This window comes from Anoplophora glabripennis, unplaced genomic scaffold (assembly GCF_000390285.2).
Source record: "Anoplophora glabripennis isolate ALB-LARVAE unplaced genomic scaffold, Agla_2.0 scaffold726, whole genome shotgun sequence".
Classification (NCBI taxonomy): Eukaryota; Metazoa; Arthropoda; class Insecta; order Coleoptera; family Cerambycidae; genus Anoplophora; species Anoplophora glabripennis.
Window position 1 is genome coordinate 145,824 of NW_019416805.1, and position 17,731 is coordinate 163,554.

The 17,731-nt window shown below is 31.6% G+C and overlaps 1 protein-coding gene across 1 annotated transcript; it reads left to right on the forward strand.

Moving 5' to 3' along the window:
* Positions 1-1,061: 1,061 nt before the first annotated feature.
* On the forward strand, positions 1,062-16,682 carry LOC108915563 (angiotensin-converting enzyme). Its single transcript, XM_023455483.1, has 13 exons — positions 1,062-1,088; positions 7,956-8,147; positions 8,239-8,388; positions 9,939-10,032; positions 10,349-10,489; positions 11,839-12,021; positions 12,132-12,226; positions 12,869-13,017; positions 13,097-13,245; positions 13,422-13,629; positions 13,783-13,872; positions 13,933-14,043; positions 14,404-16,682. Exons 1-13 carry the CDS (start codon positions 1,062-1,064, stop codon positions 14,864-14,866), a joined length of 2,052 nt encoding a protein of 683 aa, XP_023311251.1. The 3' UTR covers positions 14,867-16,682.
* The last annotated feature ends 1,049 nt before the right edge of the window (positions 16,683-17,731 follow it).

A 17,731-nucleotide genomic window follows, 5' to 3' on the forward strand; every position in this document is an offset into this window, starting at 1 on the left:
GTTGAGCGGTCTTTTCTATGTGAACAAAATTTCAAGTGTCTAGATGATTTATTTAAGGCTGTGCAACATTTTGAAAATTCGAAAAATTTTTTTCAAAAAATTATGTTGCGAAAACTATCAAATCGATTTTAATGAAATTTACCGTGTTGTTTTATTATACTCTAAAGTTTCAAAAAAGCAATTCAAATATTTTTAAAAAATTATCCAAAAGAACTTGATTATTTTGCCTTTTTTCATCAATTATTGCTATTTTGCAACAGCGGTAATAAATTTAAACATTTTTAACTTACAGTATATTGTGCGACAACCAATTCTAAAACTTTTTTCCTCTTCAATATTCTTCCAAAAGGCATAGATTCCAAGATATAAGTAAAAAACTCAGATAAAATAGGTATTTTTAAAAATTTTTAAACATTTTTGCAATTTTGAAAATGTTCGGGACCTCGCCCAGATCTAGGGATCTACACTTTTATTATGCAAGTTGTACTGAAGGTAATCCAGAAAAAATTTGCTTCCCCCTCTCACATGCACCTCAAAACAGATCTCCCTGGTTTTTATAGTTTTCTGTTCCTTTCGGGCTGCTTGATTAAGTCCCTTCGCGTCTTACGTATCAGGGTGCTTGATTTAGATGAGTCTTCTCGCCTCTCACCTATCAAGGTACTTGATTTATGTGACTCCTTTCACCTCTCACTTATCAGAGTGCTTGTTTTACATTAGTACCCTCGCCTCATCATCTTTCAGTTAAAATACGTTCTCAAAATGACGGCGTTCGACTTCAATGCACGTATCAATCCTGATTTAAAATAACTTTACACAATTGAGATGTGTATCTGCTTGAATTTCGGCACAAGCATTTCTAATTCGCTCATATTCTCACATGTTGTTGGTTCTTCTTTGTAAATTTTACCTTTGCGATAGCCCCACAGGAAGAAATCTAGCGAAGTAAGATCTGGTGATCTAGCAAGCCAAATTATCGGAGCAACTCTATCGATCCAGCGACCATTGCAATCACGATCAAGTACTTCACGTACTACCACCGAATGGTGTACTGGATAACCATAATGTTGAAACTACATTTACCGAAAAAGGTAAAAAAATTAACAAAATAGAAGATGTTATCGTGAAACGCAAAACTGGACGCACGCAAATGTTATTATCTTATACCTACTTTCATATCCAATGTCTGTTCTGCTCTTATGTAAAAACGCCAGATTTTTACAGAGACTAGACCAGAACTCGAAGACTTGTGTGGAGACGGGTTAACTTATTGCTATTCTATGAAAGTTCATTGCCCTTCTTTGCCACAACTGATTTAAGCATGATAAACATTTAATTATTCTTTATAAAGCGCGCCTTATTTCCTGTTTGTTTGACAGTAATTAGGAAATTCATTACAATTTTTTTTATTAGTATAAAAGCAATGTTGATATCAAAGTGCGTTTAGCAGTAACAATAAAACATTACATTTGATATCTAATGCTATCAATAATGCTCGCTTACTGTTTTATCAAAACGACTTTTGACCATTGTGATTGTCCTTATCGCCCGTCAGTGCCGTAGCACTAAACAATTATATTGGGTGAAAAAACATAAAATTGTGTTATACGTAAATTAATATTCAAATACCAATTCCATTTTTAGGTCACCTTAAGTTGTAGAAATATGTAAATTAATGTATCTTACTTTATTGGATTTCGTTAACAAAGGAACTCATTCCAAGTCCATTATGGTGTATCTGAGGAAAATTTTTGAAAAGCTTGACGGTCTCTGTGATGAAGTAATCTAAACGAATTAACTATAACAGGGACTACAAAAACAAATTAATGGAAATTTATAAGACAAGACAAAGTTACTCATACACTAATACATTTTTAACTCGTAAGGACACAGAAATTTCTTAAAGTAAAAAAAGATGGGGTAGTGTCAGGAAATCTCCAAAAAATGTGTGCATAAATATATGTTATACAACTTTTTATCAACCTACAGTTTGTTTGATTATAAATGCTCCGAGCTCTAACTCGGTTACCCATTTTCGCACACCCTGTAAAGTATATATACAGGGTGTGCCACTAAGGTCAGCGAGGTCACTAGCGGGCGCAATCTACATTTTGAAACATAGAGTTGAATTTTTCTTAAAAATGTTTCCTATTCATGTATATTACATAATACAAATATAGAAAGCCGGATTCATTGCGCAAAACTTTTGTTATTGACATTTTGTTCTACCTCTCGACAGAAAGTTTGGATGTCCAAAAACGGGTAAATGAGTTCTGGCTCGGTGTCTCTATAATCAAACATTGTATTCTAACAGGCTGTGTTAAAATTTTAAATATTAAGTTATTAAAAATGAATGTATTAAATAATTGAGGCCAGCATGGGATCCTTGTGGAACAATTGATGTTTGTATCAATGTCAATAGTTTTTACACATTTGCAGAGCATTGGAATGCGGTTCGTATGCCTTAAAGAGATAAGCGCTTCTCTTGGCGCAGCAAGTCACGCCACTGGAATATACTAATAATAAAGCCGCATGATTTTAAGGTCTGATGATTGTCGCACTCGATTTCTACTACAGTTTGAGTCATCTAGCCACTCAGGTAGAATTCGTACGCGGTTACATTTATCGCGTCCATTGAGTAACATCAGTTTGTTGCTGTACATGATTGTAGGTACAAGTTCGTAATTTTTAAGTACCAAACCGAATAAATTACTAAATACAAGACATGTTTAAGTGAAAATACAGTGTGTCTTTATTCGTTTGTATTTACGCTGATAATTACCATAGGTCAAAGGTCCGTTCGGTTTAAGTAGTTTGTGAGTTTTCCCACGTAGATAGTACCAACAGTTGTTTCTTTCGTCTGACCAGGTAAGTTTATTATTTTGGAACAAGTGGTGCTTGAACATAACCTAACATTTTCACACGTAGGTATATGACGTAGAGTCTGACGTTAGATTATATTTTATTGTTAATTAATACTCTGTTATTTATTGCAGTTCGATTAACTGATAACTTTAGGGAATTTTGACAATGCAGTTTTAACAAAACTAATAAATTAATAATAAATGCGGAATATATGCAGTAAACAAATGGTAGTTACAGAAAATTGATATATTTTGTTGTAATAGAACGAATATAATAGAAATCTAAAAGATATGTAGAAAGAAAAAAATTATGTATAGTCATATTATCTGTAGTCATAAATCAGTGAACATATACCAAAGTAGCATATGTAATATTGAAAAAAAAACCACAAATAATTTGTAGTAAGTAATCGTGTGAAATCATAAAATATTGTATTTATTCTCTTAAAAGTTTATCATAAAAAATATCTAAGGTCTTTCCTGTAAAATTTGATTATCTTATTCATATTAATACTAAATAGGTAAATGTTACCCTAAATATTTACTACTAGAAGTAAAACTGTGGTTTAGAGAAATATGTACTATTGGAATATAACTTCACTACTAATGATTCTAATAAAATTAAAAATCCGCTAAACCCTCTTTTTCAAATATATCATTATTTTAATCATGTTACCAAAATGGTTAAAGAATAAAAAACTAGAACTCGTACAAATAAAATTTACAACGTTCCAAAATTTTATCATTGTAAAAAATATTAATTGTGAGTAGGTACGAACTAATCGTTTCGATGAAATGCTTGTCAGTATAATATTTGAGCATGTGAAAGTGACATTTGGTTTTTATCACTTCAGTACTGTAGTAAATAAAATTAAATAATTATTGTTTATAATTTGGTAATGACGACAATTTGTTAATTAAAAATACTCCTAATATGTCTTATGAATAGCCACATACTTAGTTTGTTTACTGTTTAAATACTACGAGCACGTTCGAAACCTGTTTTGATAATGTAGTTCAATTAAATTTTGGGTAATTATTGTTTTGCCCTTGGCAGAAATATTATCTAAAATATGATAATTATGTAAATAGAAATATTTTAAATATGGCAGTGTATCAGAATTTTCCACATCCGTCAAAAGGAGAAATAATAAATTAACAATTTTAACAAAATATGCAAGACATTAAACAAGTATCGAGAAATATCTAGAGAAATGTGATTTTCTTGAAAATAATTGAAGATAATCAATTATGAGAACCGTTATATTTTCAGAGACTTTAGAATTTTTTTAAAACTATTTACGAGATAGTATTTAAAAATTAATTCGCCGAGATTTTCATCTCATATATGCTAATATTAAAAGTTGATTTGAACTTCTTTGTTTAAAATGAAAGTGATTAAAGTTATTTTGCAAAATGAGAAATAGTATTAGTTCTAATTAAAATTTCTTGAGCAGCATTAGTTTTTAGAGGGTTTAGTATACAAGGAAGATACAGCCCCTTGAAGTTGTAACTCAGGAAACAGTTTTTATTGCATAATTTCAAAACGGTCTAATATTAAATCGCAAAATTTTAGGGTTGTATTACTATTTATATGCTTAATAATCGGCATAATATACAAATCAAAATTTGCTACAGGGGCGTAAGAAAATGTGGGACCATGAGGCAAATTTTATAATGTTTTATATACTCTTCAATTTTGAGTACTTATTTCGTTAACACCTTGTATATGTATATTAGAAAATAGGGTATTGTTGCGAAATATACTTACAAAATTGCGGCCCAATTCTGACTGATTGTGAAATAGTTTGTAGATGGAACTTTAATCAATTTTAAACAAAAATTATTATAGTAATCATTTGAAGTTAATTTCAGTGTAACATTTTCTTATCTCCGCACAAATAAAAAAAAGTATTGAAAATTCGTTAAAAAGTGTGGATTTGTTAGAATCAAATTCAGTACCAACTGATGGCATCTAAGAAAAAAACTCTATTGTATTAAAAAAATACACGAACTTTGACTTTAACAGTCCAATGACCTTGATGAATACAGATAAAAATTTAAAGTAGTTTTGTGACACAAAAGGACAAACATTATGGAACAATGGTAGTTTTGTTTGTAGAATTAGTTGAGTGATGAAAATATGTACTTAGGTCCAAGGTTCACTCATTAGATAGATATTTCCTAATGAATTCAAATATTAGATAAATACATAAAAAATGTATAGATAACTCCCTTGTTAACCTATTTTTTCTGTTGATGATCTCTTATCGCACATAACAGGTGAAAATTTTGTAATCATGTACTCGTACATTATCAGCGATTATCAGCGGTTTCCTGTAGAATACTGGGATAGAATGCGAACACATTGTTGAATTTATAAAACAAGATTTTTCTTGAATCGAATTAGGATACAGATTTTTCTACCAAAGCCTTGTTTTCAGTCAGTTAAAAACCTGATTTTAGGATATAAGTAAAATGAAAAATGTGAATTTTAAAATTAGTAAGACGTATACGGGTTATTAAAAAAATGTGACACATAAAGTATTGATTTCAACTCAATTCCGTTATTTTTTCCATAAGTCTTCTATATTTATCTTTAAGTTATGTTATCTTCCAATGCGCATTGCTATGTTGTGACTTTTAATAGTTTACACCATAAAGGAGGTACGTATTATTTATCAGTCGATGACGATTTTGCGTCCGAGCGGAGCGAGGGCTAGCAATAGAGTCCGAGACTGGTAAATCAGTCAGCAAGAATACCCTTTCTATGATTCCTAATAAGATTGCACAGTTTTTGAAACTAGAACATCCTGAAACATCTACAGGCTATTCATTCCGAAGAACATCGGCAACGTTACTGGCTAATACAGAGTTGATGTATTAGCAAGCAAGATACATGGTGGGTGGAAATCACTCACAATTGCAGAAAGTTATGTCGCTGACAGTAATAGTAACAAAAATTAAATAGCCAACAGGATTCTTTACAATGACGTCGTAGTACGTCGCATCATGCTGTTTTAAAATGTGATAATTAGTAAACGCGCGGGGAATAATTATCCAAATTTTATAAATGTTACTAAACGTAATAACAATTACTATAAATATTCGTTCATAATAATTAATAAAATGTATGTATGTGTTCAGCAACCGGTAAGATAACTTACAAGCTTAAATTGTGGCAAAAATATTATTTTGGAAAAATTTCTGGTGGCAGCAGATGTGACTGGTATAAAATATTTGGTCTCATAGTAACCAAAGCGAAATATTTTTCACGTACGACTTGTTTGTTTTATGTATTTTTAAAATAAAACATATTTTAGTATTAATTAAATTCATTCAATATTTGAGCGGACATTTGGAGATCTCCGACATCGTCTCAATCTCAATACAATTTTTCACAAAATTTTAAAAGGCATAGCTACCTACAACTGTTCAACACGAAAATAATGTTACATTAGTCCACCATCATGTTTGCAATACAGTATATTCAAACGTATTCATCCCAATTTTTTAAATGAAACACTCTGTAGTAGTAGACATTTCCATTCTTCTTATTATTTTGATACCAACAAGTTTTTCTTTAATTTTAATGATTTTTTATTTATCACATCTGAGAGAAATAATTGAAATATTTTTTTAAATTAAAGAAATCTGGAAGGGAAGCTGTTTCAATACAATAAGTTGGCAATAACCTTAATAGTTTCCATAAGAGAAAGTATAGATTTTGAAATTCCAAAAAAATGCAGCTTCTATATAAAAATGATTTTTCATTTTAAGCTTCTACAAAGACAAAATTATTGCCAACTAATTTTACTAATTTAATATTTTTTATGAAAATTTGCTTATTTGAGTATATCTGACAGCAAAATGAGTTATAGCTTAAATCATTGAAAATATAATTTTATATCTTAAAATTATTATTTAAGATATAACACACTTCGTCTTACCCATACTCAAACCATGTGGGTAAATAGACATCAAAATAGTTAGATCATTCGATAAGTTCGATGTCTGGTGGTTCTACTGACGAATTATCTACGACAACGCAGTATTTCAATAAATTTCCTTCAAATTATTGAACCAAGATAATTTATTTTTCATAAAAAAACAATTTTTTGCTATACCCTAATATACATGTATGTATATGTCACTAATTTGAAGAAAATACACCTGTTCTGGCTCAACATTCCCATAACGAACATTATTCTTTGTTCAAGGACACCAAGATGGATACATTATAGAGATAACCGTTTCGTATCAATAACATTTGTTTGTTTATGATCCATTTTATGAACAGGTCCGAAACGTCATCTTTGCCCTAGCATGTAACAATGTAACCTTCCCGATTTGAAACATTGCGTCAATGTAAAAAGCGTATAAAACAATAGAATATCAGCCCGGTAACTGGACTGATAAAATGCTAATATAGTCACTTCATACATCATCCTTGACCTTTGTCTATGACTAATTTGGACGCAACTGTGACTATGATGACTAAAATCAAATGTCTATTTTACATATGTCTCAACCATATCATCATCCTGTTCTGAGAGACTATAAGCAATAAGTAAAATGCCGGTATTTTAAATAATAGACAAAAATGATAATATTATAAACCAAAGCTTGTCTAACCTGATCCAATGAAACTAACCTCATCTAACATAACTTAACCTGACCTAACCTACACTGTAATAAAATTTCACTCAAATTTCACTCAGTTTCACTCAATATCACTCAACTCAAATCGAAATTAATTTAAACTCTCTCAGTAATGGGGACATTTACTTCGATTTATGTACAAGTGCACCAAATACGAGTTTACGTGAAGAATTTATTTAAGTAGTAATTATATTTGAGTGAAAGTACTTAATTTTAGTTTAAATAATAATCACAAATGAGTAAAATGTTCAAAACGTACACTCTGAACCTTTATTGCTTTCAGTCACACCGATTTTTTTTACAGTGTAAGCTAATACTTTTTAGTTTTAAAAGTCAAAGTTGCTGCAAATCCCCCTACATACGCTATAATTGTGATTACTCAAAGTATCGGCATTTTGCGAAGCGTCTATTACAAACTATCTTCAATTTTAGATAAAAATGGAGCCAAATGTAAACTTGTGGACATATCTCTTAGTGCTGTGTAACTGCTTCGTCTGGGGCAGTTTTTCTTCGGAAAAACTGATGGCGGAACTGCAGCTAGCGGATATGGAATTGGCGGATGCGTGTAACGAGTTGTCAAAAGCATTGAGGTCAGGCGTTCTTCATGGAGACTTCAATGAAAAGGTAAGATGGATGACGTCTTGGTCCTAACCAAAACTTGTCCAAGTGTTGCTGATGCTCTCGAGTGAGCTACTACACCTGTCTTTTGTTTTAGATAGCTGCAGATAAAGCATACGGTAGTTTGCTAACGGAGGAAACCAAGAATTTGAAGGAATATGAATACATCCCTCAGGAAATTGAAAGGAACTATACCTTTTTATTAAAACCTGGTGATGGGCTTTTACCTGAAGAAGAGTGGAATACGGTACGAGAGTAACATTGTAAAAACAGTAAAAAATAAAACTGGTAAATGATCTGGTTAATATCTGAATGGGAGATTTTACATTCTCGCAAATAAAATTAACAATGACGCTTGATTTAATCATTTTCGAACGAAGTTTTTTCAGTCTTGCTGCATCTTCATACAGATTTAAATCTTTTGCAAATCAAATCATGTAAAGTTTTCCAAAAAATTTTGTTTTCTAAGCTTTTATTCTTATTTATTTGTTTATTTTTACAATATCTAACTGACAGGATATATGTCTAATTAAAATGATAAAAATACAAAATTTTAACAAAAATAAATTGTAATAAATTGCAAACGTAATTGTACACACTTTTATATGTCAGAAAATTAATTAAACAAGCTAACAAATAAAAAAATTGCAAAAAATATGTTAAAATCGATAAAAGTAATAAAAAAAATTAAACTAGTCTTTTTACAGGTCAAAATCGCTGGTTTGCAAAGTGACATAAGACCTGATATTTTGCTAAGCTCACGGTAAATATGGTAAATGTTTGATTCATTATTCCCCCTTATGAAAAAAAAATAATAGTAAACAACAATTATTTTCGTAAAGAAATAAGTCTTGAGGCATTCATATAAAGTTTTCGAATGAGGTTTTTATTATGTTACTATTATATTACTAAAGTACGTTATTCCTCGTTTGGCTGCTTTAGAAAAGTTGAGACATACAGACTCAAACTATTAGCGAGTTTGTTCAAGAAAGCCCAATTAATGAAATACTGAAAAACGATTTTTTTGTTTCAATTACAGATTTTTGTAAAGTTATAGACCCTCATTTTACGATAGATAATCATTTTTATAGTCTCAAATCGATGAACTTGAATTGCGAAAGGTTGAATTCCATATGCAAAAAAGGGAATTTGATTTGCAAATTGGTTTCTAAAAAGTAAATTGGGTATGCAAAAGCTGTGTTACAAAGACATACATCAAATACTTAGTACACATAGTAGTTACCTATTCATAAATATGTAATGTATGTAATTCATATTCATAATTAAGCAGTATATATGAAAACAATGTATAGAAATACAAACATGCACGTACATAACGTAACCCATAACAGTTTGCTTGTTCACCTTTGGTAAAAGAGCCTATTGGAATAAATGGCGAGATATGATTGGTAGTTCCAAATTTGCATTTATTTTTAAGAAAATCCCCAAAAGGTTGAATTTGATTAACAAACAATAGAATTTTAATTGCAAAAAGTTAAATTTAGAATACCAAAACAATATAAACAACACCTGTTGCAATGACATGGGTAACTATGTCGATTATAATTCCAAATAGAGATTGAACTTGTTCTATTTTCAATGATTTTGAAGCAAAATACATACATTATACTCGTAAGCCTCTGAATTTATTAAAGTGTAAAAGTTGACACTTAAATTTTTACTTTATCTAAAACTTTTCGTGATGTATATAAATAAATACAGAAAATATTGTTTTTGCTTTTGAAATGTTATTGTAAGTGATCAGCTGTTTCAAATAACGAATTGCATTTGTTTCAGTTAGTCTCTTACCATAATGATAACGAAGAAATTGAAAGCATAGTGAAAGTACCTTGTTCAAACAATACCGAGGGATGTCTATTTACCAAAGGAGGTAAAACATTCGTTATCTTAGTCTAATTTAATTTAAATATGTGATAAAATTTATACATATAAAGTTAGATAATAATTTCCAAAATATTTATAATACTTTTATTGTTATTAGTAGTAATAATGCCTCTGTCCACATTCACTAATATAAGGCGTCAAAGAACGCAATTTTTGTGTGAAAGAAGGCTCGGCATATTAATTTTCTGTGTAGTACATATACTAACACAATTCCGTAATATTTAGTGTTTATTTTGTCAAAACTACGTGAAAAATAAGCAAATAATAGTTGAGAACGGTGTTAAATTATTATTTTTTTGTAGAATATCAAAATATTTTAAGAACCTCTAGAGATGTGGATCTGCTCAATTCAACCTGGTTCTCTTGGCAACACGTTTTTGGTGCCAGTTCAGTCGAATATTCAACAGTTTTAGAATTAACAAAAAAGGCAGCATCACTAAATGGTAGGTATAACTACTCATTCATTACAGTATACCATACCGTATATACAAGCATCATTTTTTAATTAATTGGCAGAATCACATGGTTTCATAACATGTTTAATTGAATTTTGAAATATTAAGTCTTCGACACATGCATGGGTACAGCGTTAACGCTGGCTGCTCAGCGATCTAGTGGTGCCATCTAGGGCGCAATAGCTTTACGAGCCGTTCGACAAAGGAACCCTCAGATCGACTACATAGTTCCTGTGTAGAGAAATATAAAATACACAATTTTGGCGTATTTTTTTTGTCAGTTTCATTAATCTGTCAATATTAAAGTTCAAATGTGTACATCGATATTCGTATCACATTCTATTTCGGTACTCGGTTGCATTTACTTGAAACAGCAGCCTTAGATGTTTACAACTACGAGTTATTTTTGGTGCTTAGTAGTAAATATTTTGTTGCCCTGCAATTATTTTAATTTTATTTATAAGCAATACTGAACGTCATAGAACATAATGTTTTTGAGATGCTTAAATTTATATGCAATTTGTAATAGATTGAATTGAAATGTATTCAAAACTAAAAACTAAAAAAATAGTGTTGATAAATATTGGTTTTATGAGGATAAATATTAAAATTATTATATTGTCCACATTGATTGCGAGTGCCATTTTCAGTGTGAGCTTATTGTTTTACTTTGTTGTTTTTATTCATTCCTCGTATGTCATATCACAAATTTTTATACGTGCAAATATAAAGTAATTACAAATAAAGGAAATTTTTATAATTCGCTTATATTAGCAGATATTTAAAGAAACGTGTAAACCCATTTGTACTTATATTACGCTTAAATTCGACTTGCTACAGATCTAAGGCAACAATAAACTAACTCTTGTAAAGCTGTTTTTCCAGTTTCCATATTGCTTTATCTTCTGATTGTTCCATTTTTCCTTTTTTATTCAATGTTTTATCCAGATAAGGAGAAACCTTCGCCCAATTATCAGGTATGTCTACTTGGCTTCATTTCAATTTGCAATTTTATGTAAACAAAACAGTACCCAATAACATATAATCACTTTTTACTTAGTAGTGGGATAAGCCAAAGTCTTTAGTTCAAAGTTCTAGTTTTTACAAATTTTCCTATACAAAATAGAAGCCATTGACGTCTGCGGTTAATTTGAGCAAAATTTTCTATTTTTACTAGTCCATTTTAATATTTTTATAAGATTTTCTTGTATTAATACTTTTATTTTTATCAAGAGGCATGAAATAACCAATTCTAATTGATTTTCAAAGTACTAGCTCTACATTATTCATAAAGTGAAGTTAGATTTGTCGTAAATGTAATTTTTGTATTTTTTTAGAGTTTGAGGATGTGGCAAGTTACTGGGAATATTTAAATGACTTCAGCGGGGCCTATGCGAAAGCTAGAGAATTCTGGGAAGAAATAAAGCCATTATATTTAAAATTGCACAGATTTGTTAGGACCAGGTTGAACAATTATTACAAAATAAATGAGACTGCTGAAATCCCTGTATTCCTTTTAGGTAAAACAAACTATGTATAGCATATTTTTTTCCTTATTAATTAAAACATGTCAGTAACAAAGTGTTTTGTAAGGATAATGTTTTAGAGAAAATAAGTTTCATGTTTGTAGGTAGTAACTTCGGGAATGATTGGAGTTACATAGCCGACATCATTTTACCTCACCCCCAATTGCATTATGATGTTGAAACTTTCCTGAAATATAAGGTAATGTCCAACTCCGTTATGATTTTAATGACAACTTCAAACAAATATTCTGTAAAATAATATAACCTTTTTGGTTATATCTATTCTGTTTCATGGTAAATATAGACAGTTCGACACTTCCGTGAGAAAATAAGACGTAGAAGTGGGGGATCCATTGGAGATCCGTATTGTTCCTTTGATTTCAAGAAATATCAAAATATTTCGTCCAAGATGTGTCTGTCAAATTGATACATTTATTAAACAATTTCTTGATTTACGCTGAAATAACAAATAAATTTAATGACCTACTACAAAAAAATCCAGACCTTGTTACAACTACGTAGTATTTTGCAGTGTTTACGTGAACAATATACAACGAACGATCTACATCAATATTTTTAGTATCTTTGGATGTAAAACGTTTCTTTCAAAATATGTTAAATTTTTTTATTAATAAATGTAATGTGTTTAAAAAAAACGCGAGGCCCCTCTTTTATTTAAAACATGAAACATTGGTAAATTTAATTTAATACATTTAACACAGTTAATTTTTTTGTGACAGCACTGACTTTGCACGCAAATGTCGAGCTGTAATAATAATAATGTCCTTTGATTACAAATAACGCAAAACTTCTTTTGTCTTTACCACTTTTCGTGTTTCAGTCTCTACGAGAGGTATACATATTAGCTGAAAACCTTACCCATGCTACATCCTTAGGTACATTAGGAGAAAAATTTTGGAACAATAGCAGATTCAATATGACCTACTGCGAACCTCATATCTTCAGTTTTTGTGCTGATGAGTACTCCGAGTAAGTTTATGTAACAAGTCAACAGATTTATTTTTTAAGCACGAAAAACTTTCGATTCATTTTCGCGATTAATTTTCAGAGTATATGACTGTGATGAACCCTCCTGGGTCACCTATCTAGATGCCCATGAAACTGTTTTCAGAATAGCCTTGAGGAATCAAGATTACTCCTCGTTGATGCGTCAGAATTTGCGATACTCTGGCGTAGATGAGGCCATTGCTGCTTTAGGTCAGTGTTCAAAACAAAGAAACTAGCAAAATATTCCAAAAAATATTTCTTTCCTACTTGCTTATTAATACTAAGTAAATTGGCCTCAGTAGTGATCCTTGAGATACACTTTTGATAAAGCCTTTATTGACTTATTGTTAATTTCTTATTTGACTTAAGTTACATTTGTTTTTTAGGACCTCTTTTTGCGATTGAAAGTATGCATTATCATGGTATAAAAACAGTCGCTGATGTTACCGATGAGTCTGTGAAAATGACGAAACTCTTGCTTGTAGCCCTAAGATTTCTTCCCCAGTTACCTTACTATCTAGCAGCTGACGAATGGAGACTACAAGAACTAGATGTCCCTTCAGCTAACGTTGCAGCGTATTGGTGGAAAGTGAGGTACATAAAAGTATTAATATTTGATGAGTATGAGTCATGTGGAAAATCTTGCATCTGTTATTGATTTTAAATGTTGGATTCGTAGAACTCATGTCAGAGCTGTGGATATATCAATACAAACATATTAAAAAGTACCTATTTCTTTGTTTACAGGAATGAGTACCAAGGTATAAAAAGTGTATCGGGTGCAGAACGTGATTTCTTGAGAGATGAATATATCACATCAAATAAACCATACATAAGGTGGGTGATAAGATCCGTTGTGTTATTGTTTGAAATTATTTGATATCGCTTTATTTGCAGCAATTTTTTTGGAACTCTCCTGGCCTTCCAGTTCGTCAACTACTATCGAAGCCAGATGGCAGATCCTGAAATAAATATTGCTTTTGAATTTGGAAATGATCAAAACTTCCAGTGAGTAGAGTAAAAAGTTTTCTTTCAGTTTATTTCGATTCTTAGAAGAACTAAATTGATGCAATAAAGATTAATTACAAACAACTTATCTACATACTTCTGACCAGCTTCTATGTTCATGATAGTGTTTGGGTTTTCACTTATGAACGATGCATATTTCGTAAAAGCTCGGTAGACTAACTATTGGTTTTTCTTTGAATTTTATGATTAGCTAGCTCCTACAAGGAATTTGTATGGTACCAATTTCGAAATCAATAGCTCCTGAGCAATTGATCAATCAAGATTTTAAAAGTCAGAAAAAAACGTCATTCTTTAGGTAGATTATCTCATTTTAGATTAACTATAAAATACTTTCCACAGATCCATGATTAAAGACAGACCTACGATGGACTGGGTATACTTAGTCACTTTGAATTACGGTCTCGACCTTTCCGCATCAGCCTTGTTGGAGTATTTCCAGCCGTTGGAACAGTACCTCGAGGAAGCCCCTTTGAAGCAAGCACCTATTGTCACAACGACCACCACCACAACAACCACCACTACAACTACCACCACCACTACTCCACCACCTGCAATCAAGCCTGGGCTAACGGTGGACAAGATGCAGGAGCAAGAGCATCAAGATGTCGTTCAAAGCGATCAGCCTAATGTGAATAGCTCCATTGCCGATCCAAGTGGTGGACCATCTCGTACAAGCAACACTACGATGTATGCCGGTGTTGGTCTTTTGGTCTTTGTAAGCTGTTTATTGGTAGTCGTGTATGGTTATAAACATATCAAAAGACGACGAATGAGAACCAATAATAGAAGGTTCCAGTCTTAGGTAAAACTTTTATTAAATATGTAAATTTTATTCTCCTTAAAAAGCTGATCTTTGAAGTGTAGCGTTGACCAATGAGTTATAGGTTTTTTACCCCTGGTTAGTTGTGGCACACGTGTATAGATTTTTTTATAAATAGTAATACTTATTGTAAATAATTTCATATTTTTATATACGCGTTAGAAAGGTAGTGTTTTTCACTTTTAATTTCAAACATCTCATTGCAATAATAGCCTAACTGTCCTTAATTTTATAGTTGGCATCTAAAATTGAAAATAAAAAAAGGTTATTGCGCAATATCATGTGATAATGTACCAATGTGACTCAGGTCTGAATTTGTATATAGCAAAATAGTAAGAATATATTTTCTGCAACAGGTGCCTTACGCCTTTCATAATATACCTATTAGAATTTCTTCACTGTACAAAGATAAAACGAGAAAATAATACATTTCATTTATCCATCACCATTACTTACATAAAGAGAGAGTTATATATTTGTTCAATATTTTGTTATTTAGTAAGAAAAACTATACAATTTTTGAAATTATAAGAAATTGTGAAACTTAATAATCACAGCTCCACAATAAAAACCAGACCTACCCTACCCTATGTTTTTGGGGTCGCTGAATCCGAATTCGGGGTCAGTTTAACCCCATCACGTAAGAATTTTCCATAACCTCAAAAATTAAGTCCAAAAACCCCATAACACGTAAACTATTTAATCCTCAAGCATCTTAACCCACGTAACCCTATAATCTCATAATCCGATCGTCCCCAAACCCAATAACCCAATAACCCCATAACCTCATAACCTCCAAACCCGATCAGCAATAGAGATTTGGATCTCTAACACCGGGAGGCCTGTGCTGTTTCTTGACGTGTAGCGAACCGCATCTGCTTACAACCCCTAAACCCTCTAACTGCATCATCCCCAAACCCCATACACCCCAAAACCCAATAACCTCATAGCCTCCAAACCTGATCAGCAACAGAGGATTCATATACATATGAATTCATTCCTTTATGAAGCGTATTCAATCAAGTACAGGAGTTCCTTCTGTTTCATTTATTGCCAAACTACTCATACTTATAAGTAGGAATGATATTTTCTCTTGTGCAATGTAAAAAATTAAGATAGATGCCACTGGCGGTCGGAAGATGAAATTCTCTAGGGAATTTGAAAAGTAACGCGATAATTTCAAATTGGTTATGGAGCATCTCACACTGTTGAGAGTCATTTATTGGTTTCGTAAAAATTAGAAAATTAATTTTCAAGTTTATGGGTTTATTGGGTTATCGAGTTTTGGGGTTTATGGGGTTGGAGGATGATGAAGTTAGGGGGTTTAGAGGTTATAAGCTGATGGGGTCCGCTACACGTCAAGAAACAGCACATTGACTAAGACCTCCCGGCGTTAGAGACCCAAATCTCTGTTGCTGATCGGATTTGGAGGTTATGGGGTTTATAGGGTTTGGGGATGATCGGATTATGGGATTATGGGGTTACGTGGGTTAAGATGCTTGGGGATTAAATAGTTTACGTGTTATGGGGTTTTTGGGCTTAATTTTTAAGGTTATGGAAAATTCTGACGTGATGGGGTTAAACCTACCCCGGATTCGGACTCAGAGATTTTTTATGGAGCTGTGTAGTATTTCGGCTTAAAATTCTAATTCCTATGTTTTACTTGTGGTGTTTATTTTATTTGACTAGTCATAGTTATAGTTAGATGTAGGTATGTTAGTATTAATAATTATTTTTTTTAACTATTTATTGTATACATATACAACCAAATGCACTGAAAATAGAAATGTTTCCTAATCTCAGTATTTTATTTCTACAAACCTGTAAAAACATGTTCCAAATTTAGGTTCGCTGAAAATTTTTTGTGCGGAAAAATTTTAAAAAAAATTAAATGCAGACAAAATTAGTAAAAAGGGTAAAAAACAGTTTACATTAATCTAGCCGTACTGTGAACACTTTTGGCACTGCCATTTAAAAATGTCTTTTGTTCTAAAAGTTAATTATAATTTTCACAAGGAGGCCACTTGATAAATAATCCTAATAAAATGGGGCAATATTTCTATGCTAACCTTTTTAACAATTTCAAAATGTCAGAATTTGTTGTCATAAAAAATGGTGTCTCAAATTTACGGAAGTAATTTTGACAGAAAACACAGATTTTTAATTGAAATTTGTACATTTTTTATTGATTTGTAAAGTATAGAGTTTATGTATGGTCTAGCTGCTAGCATTTCGAGTAAATGGCCTCCATGGTTTTGCTGGCACATACGCAATATTTCGTCGAAATTTTCCATTACCGTTTGGCATAAATATGACTACATTTCGTTAATACTGCGCTCAATTTGGCGTGGGTGGTCGTAGGTTTGTTAAAATGTCTTAGACACAAAAAAAACATCTGGACGACCTATTTTGTTAACCAAAACGGGAAATTACACGACCAGGAAATAACCCAAGCAGTAATTGAATTGTTTCTCGGAATATATGGCATGTGGCACCGTCTTGTTGAAACTATATGACGTCTACATTCACATCTTGCAATTTAGACACAAACAACTGGATTACCATGTTGATTATCGCATTTTCGAAGAAAAATTGTCCGATGATGCCTCCATCCCAAAATCCACACAAAAAAAAACACGTTGTGCATGCGTTTGTCTCTCAACACTTACTAATGAAAATAAGCTTCATCGCTTAAGATGATTTTGTTCGAGAAAAAACTGCATCTAGTTGTTCCATAATCCATTCAACGAACTCTCGTGGTGAGTAGGCTTCAGTTCTTGAGTCAATTGAACTTCGTAAGCATGAAAGTACAAATCTTTCGTGAGTAAGCTTCTCGAAATGTCCAAT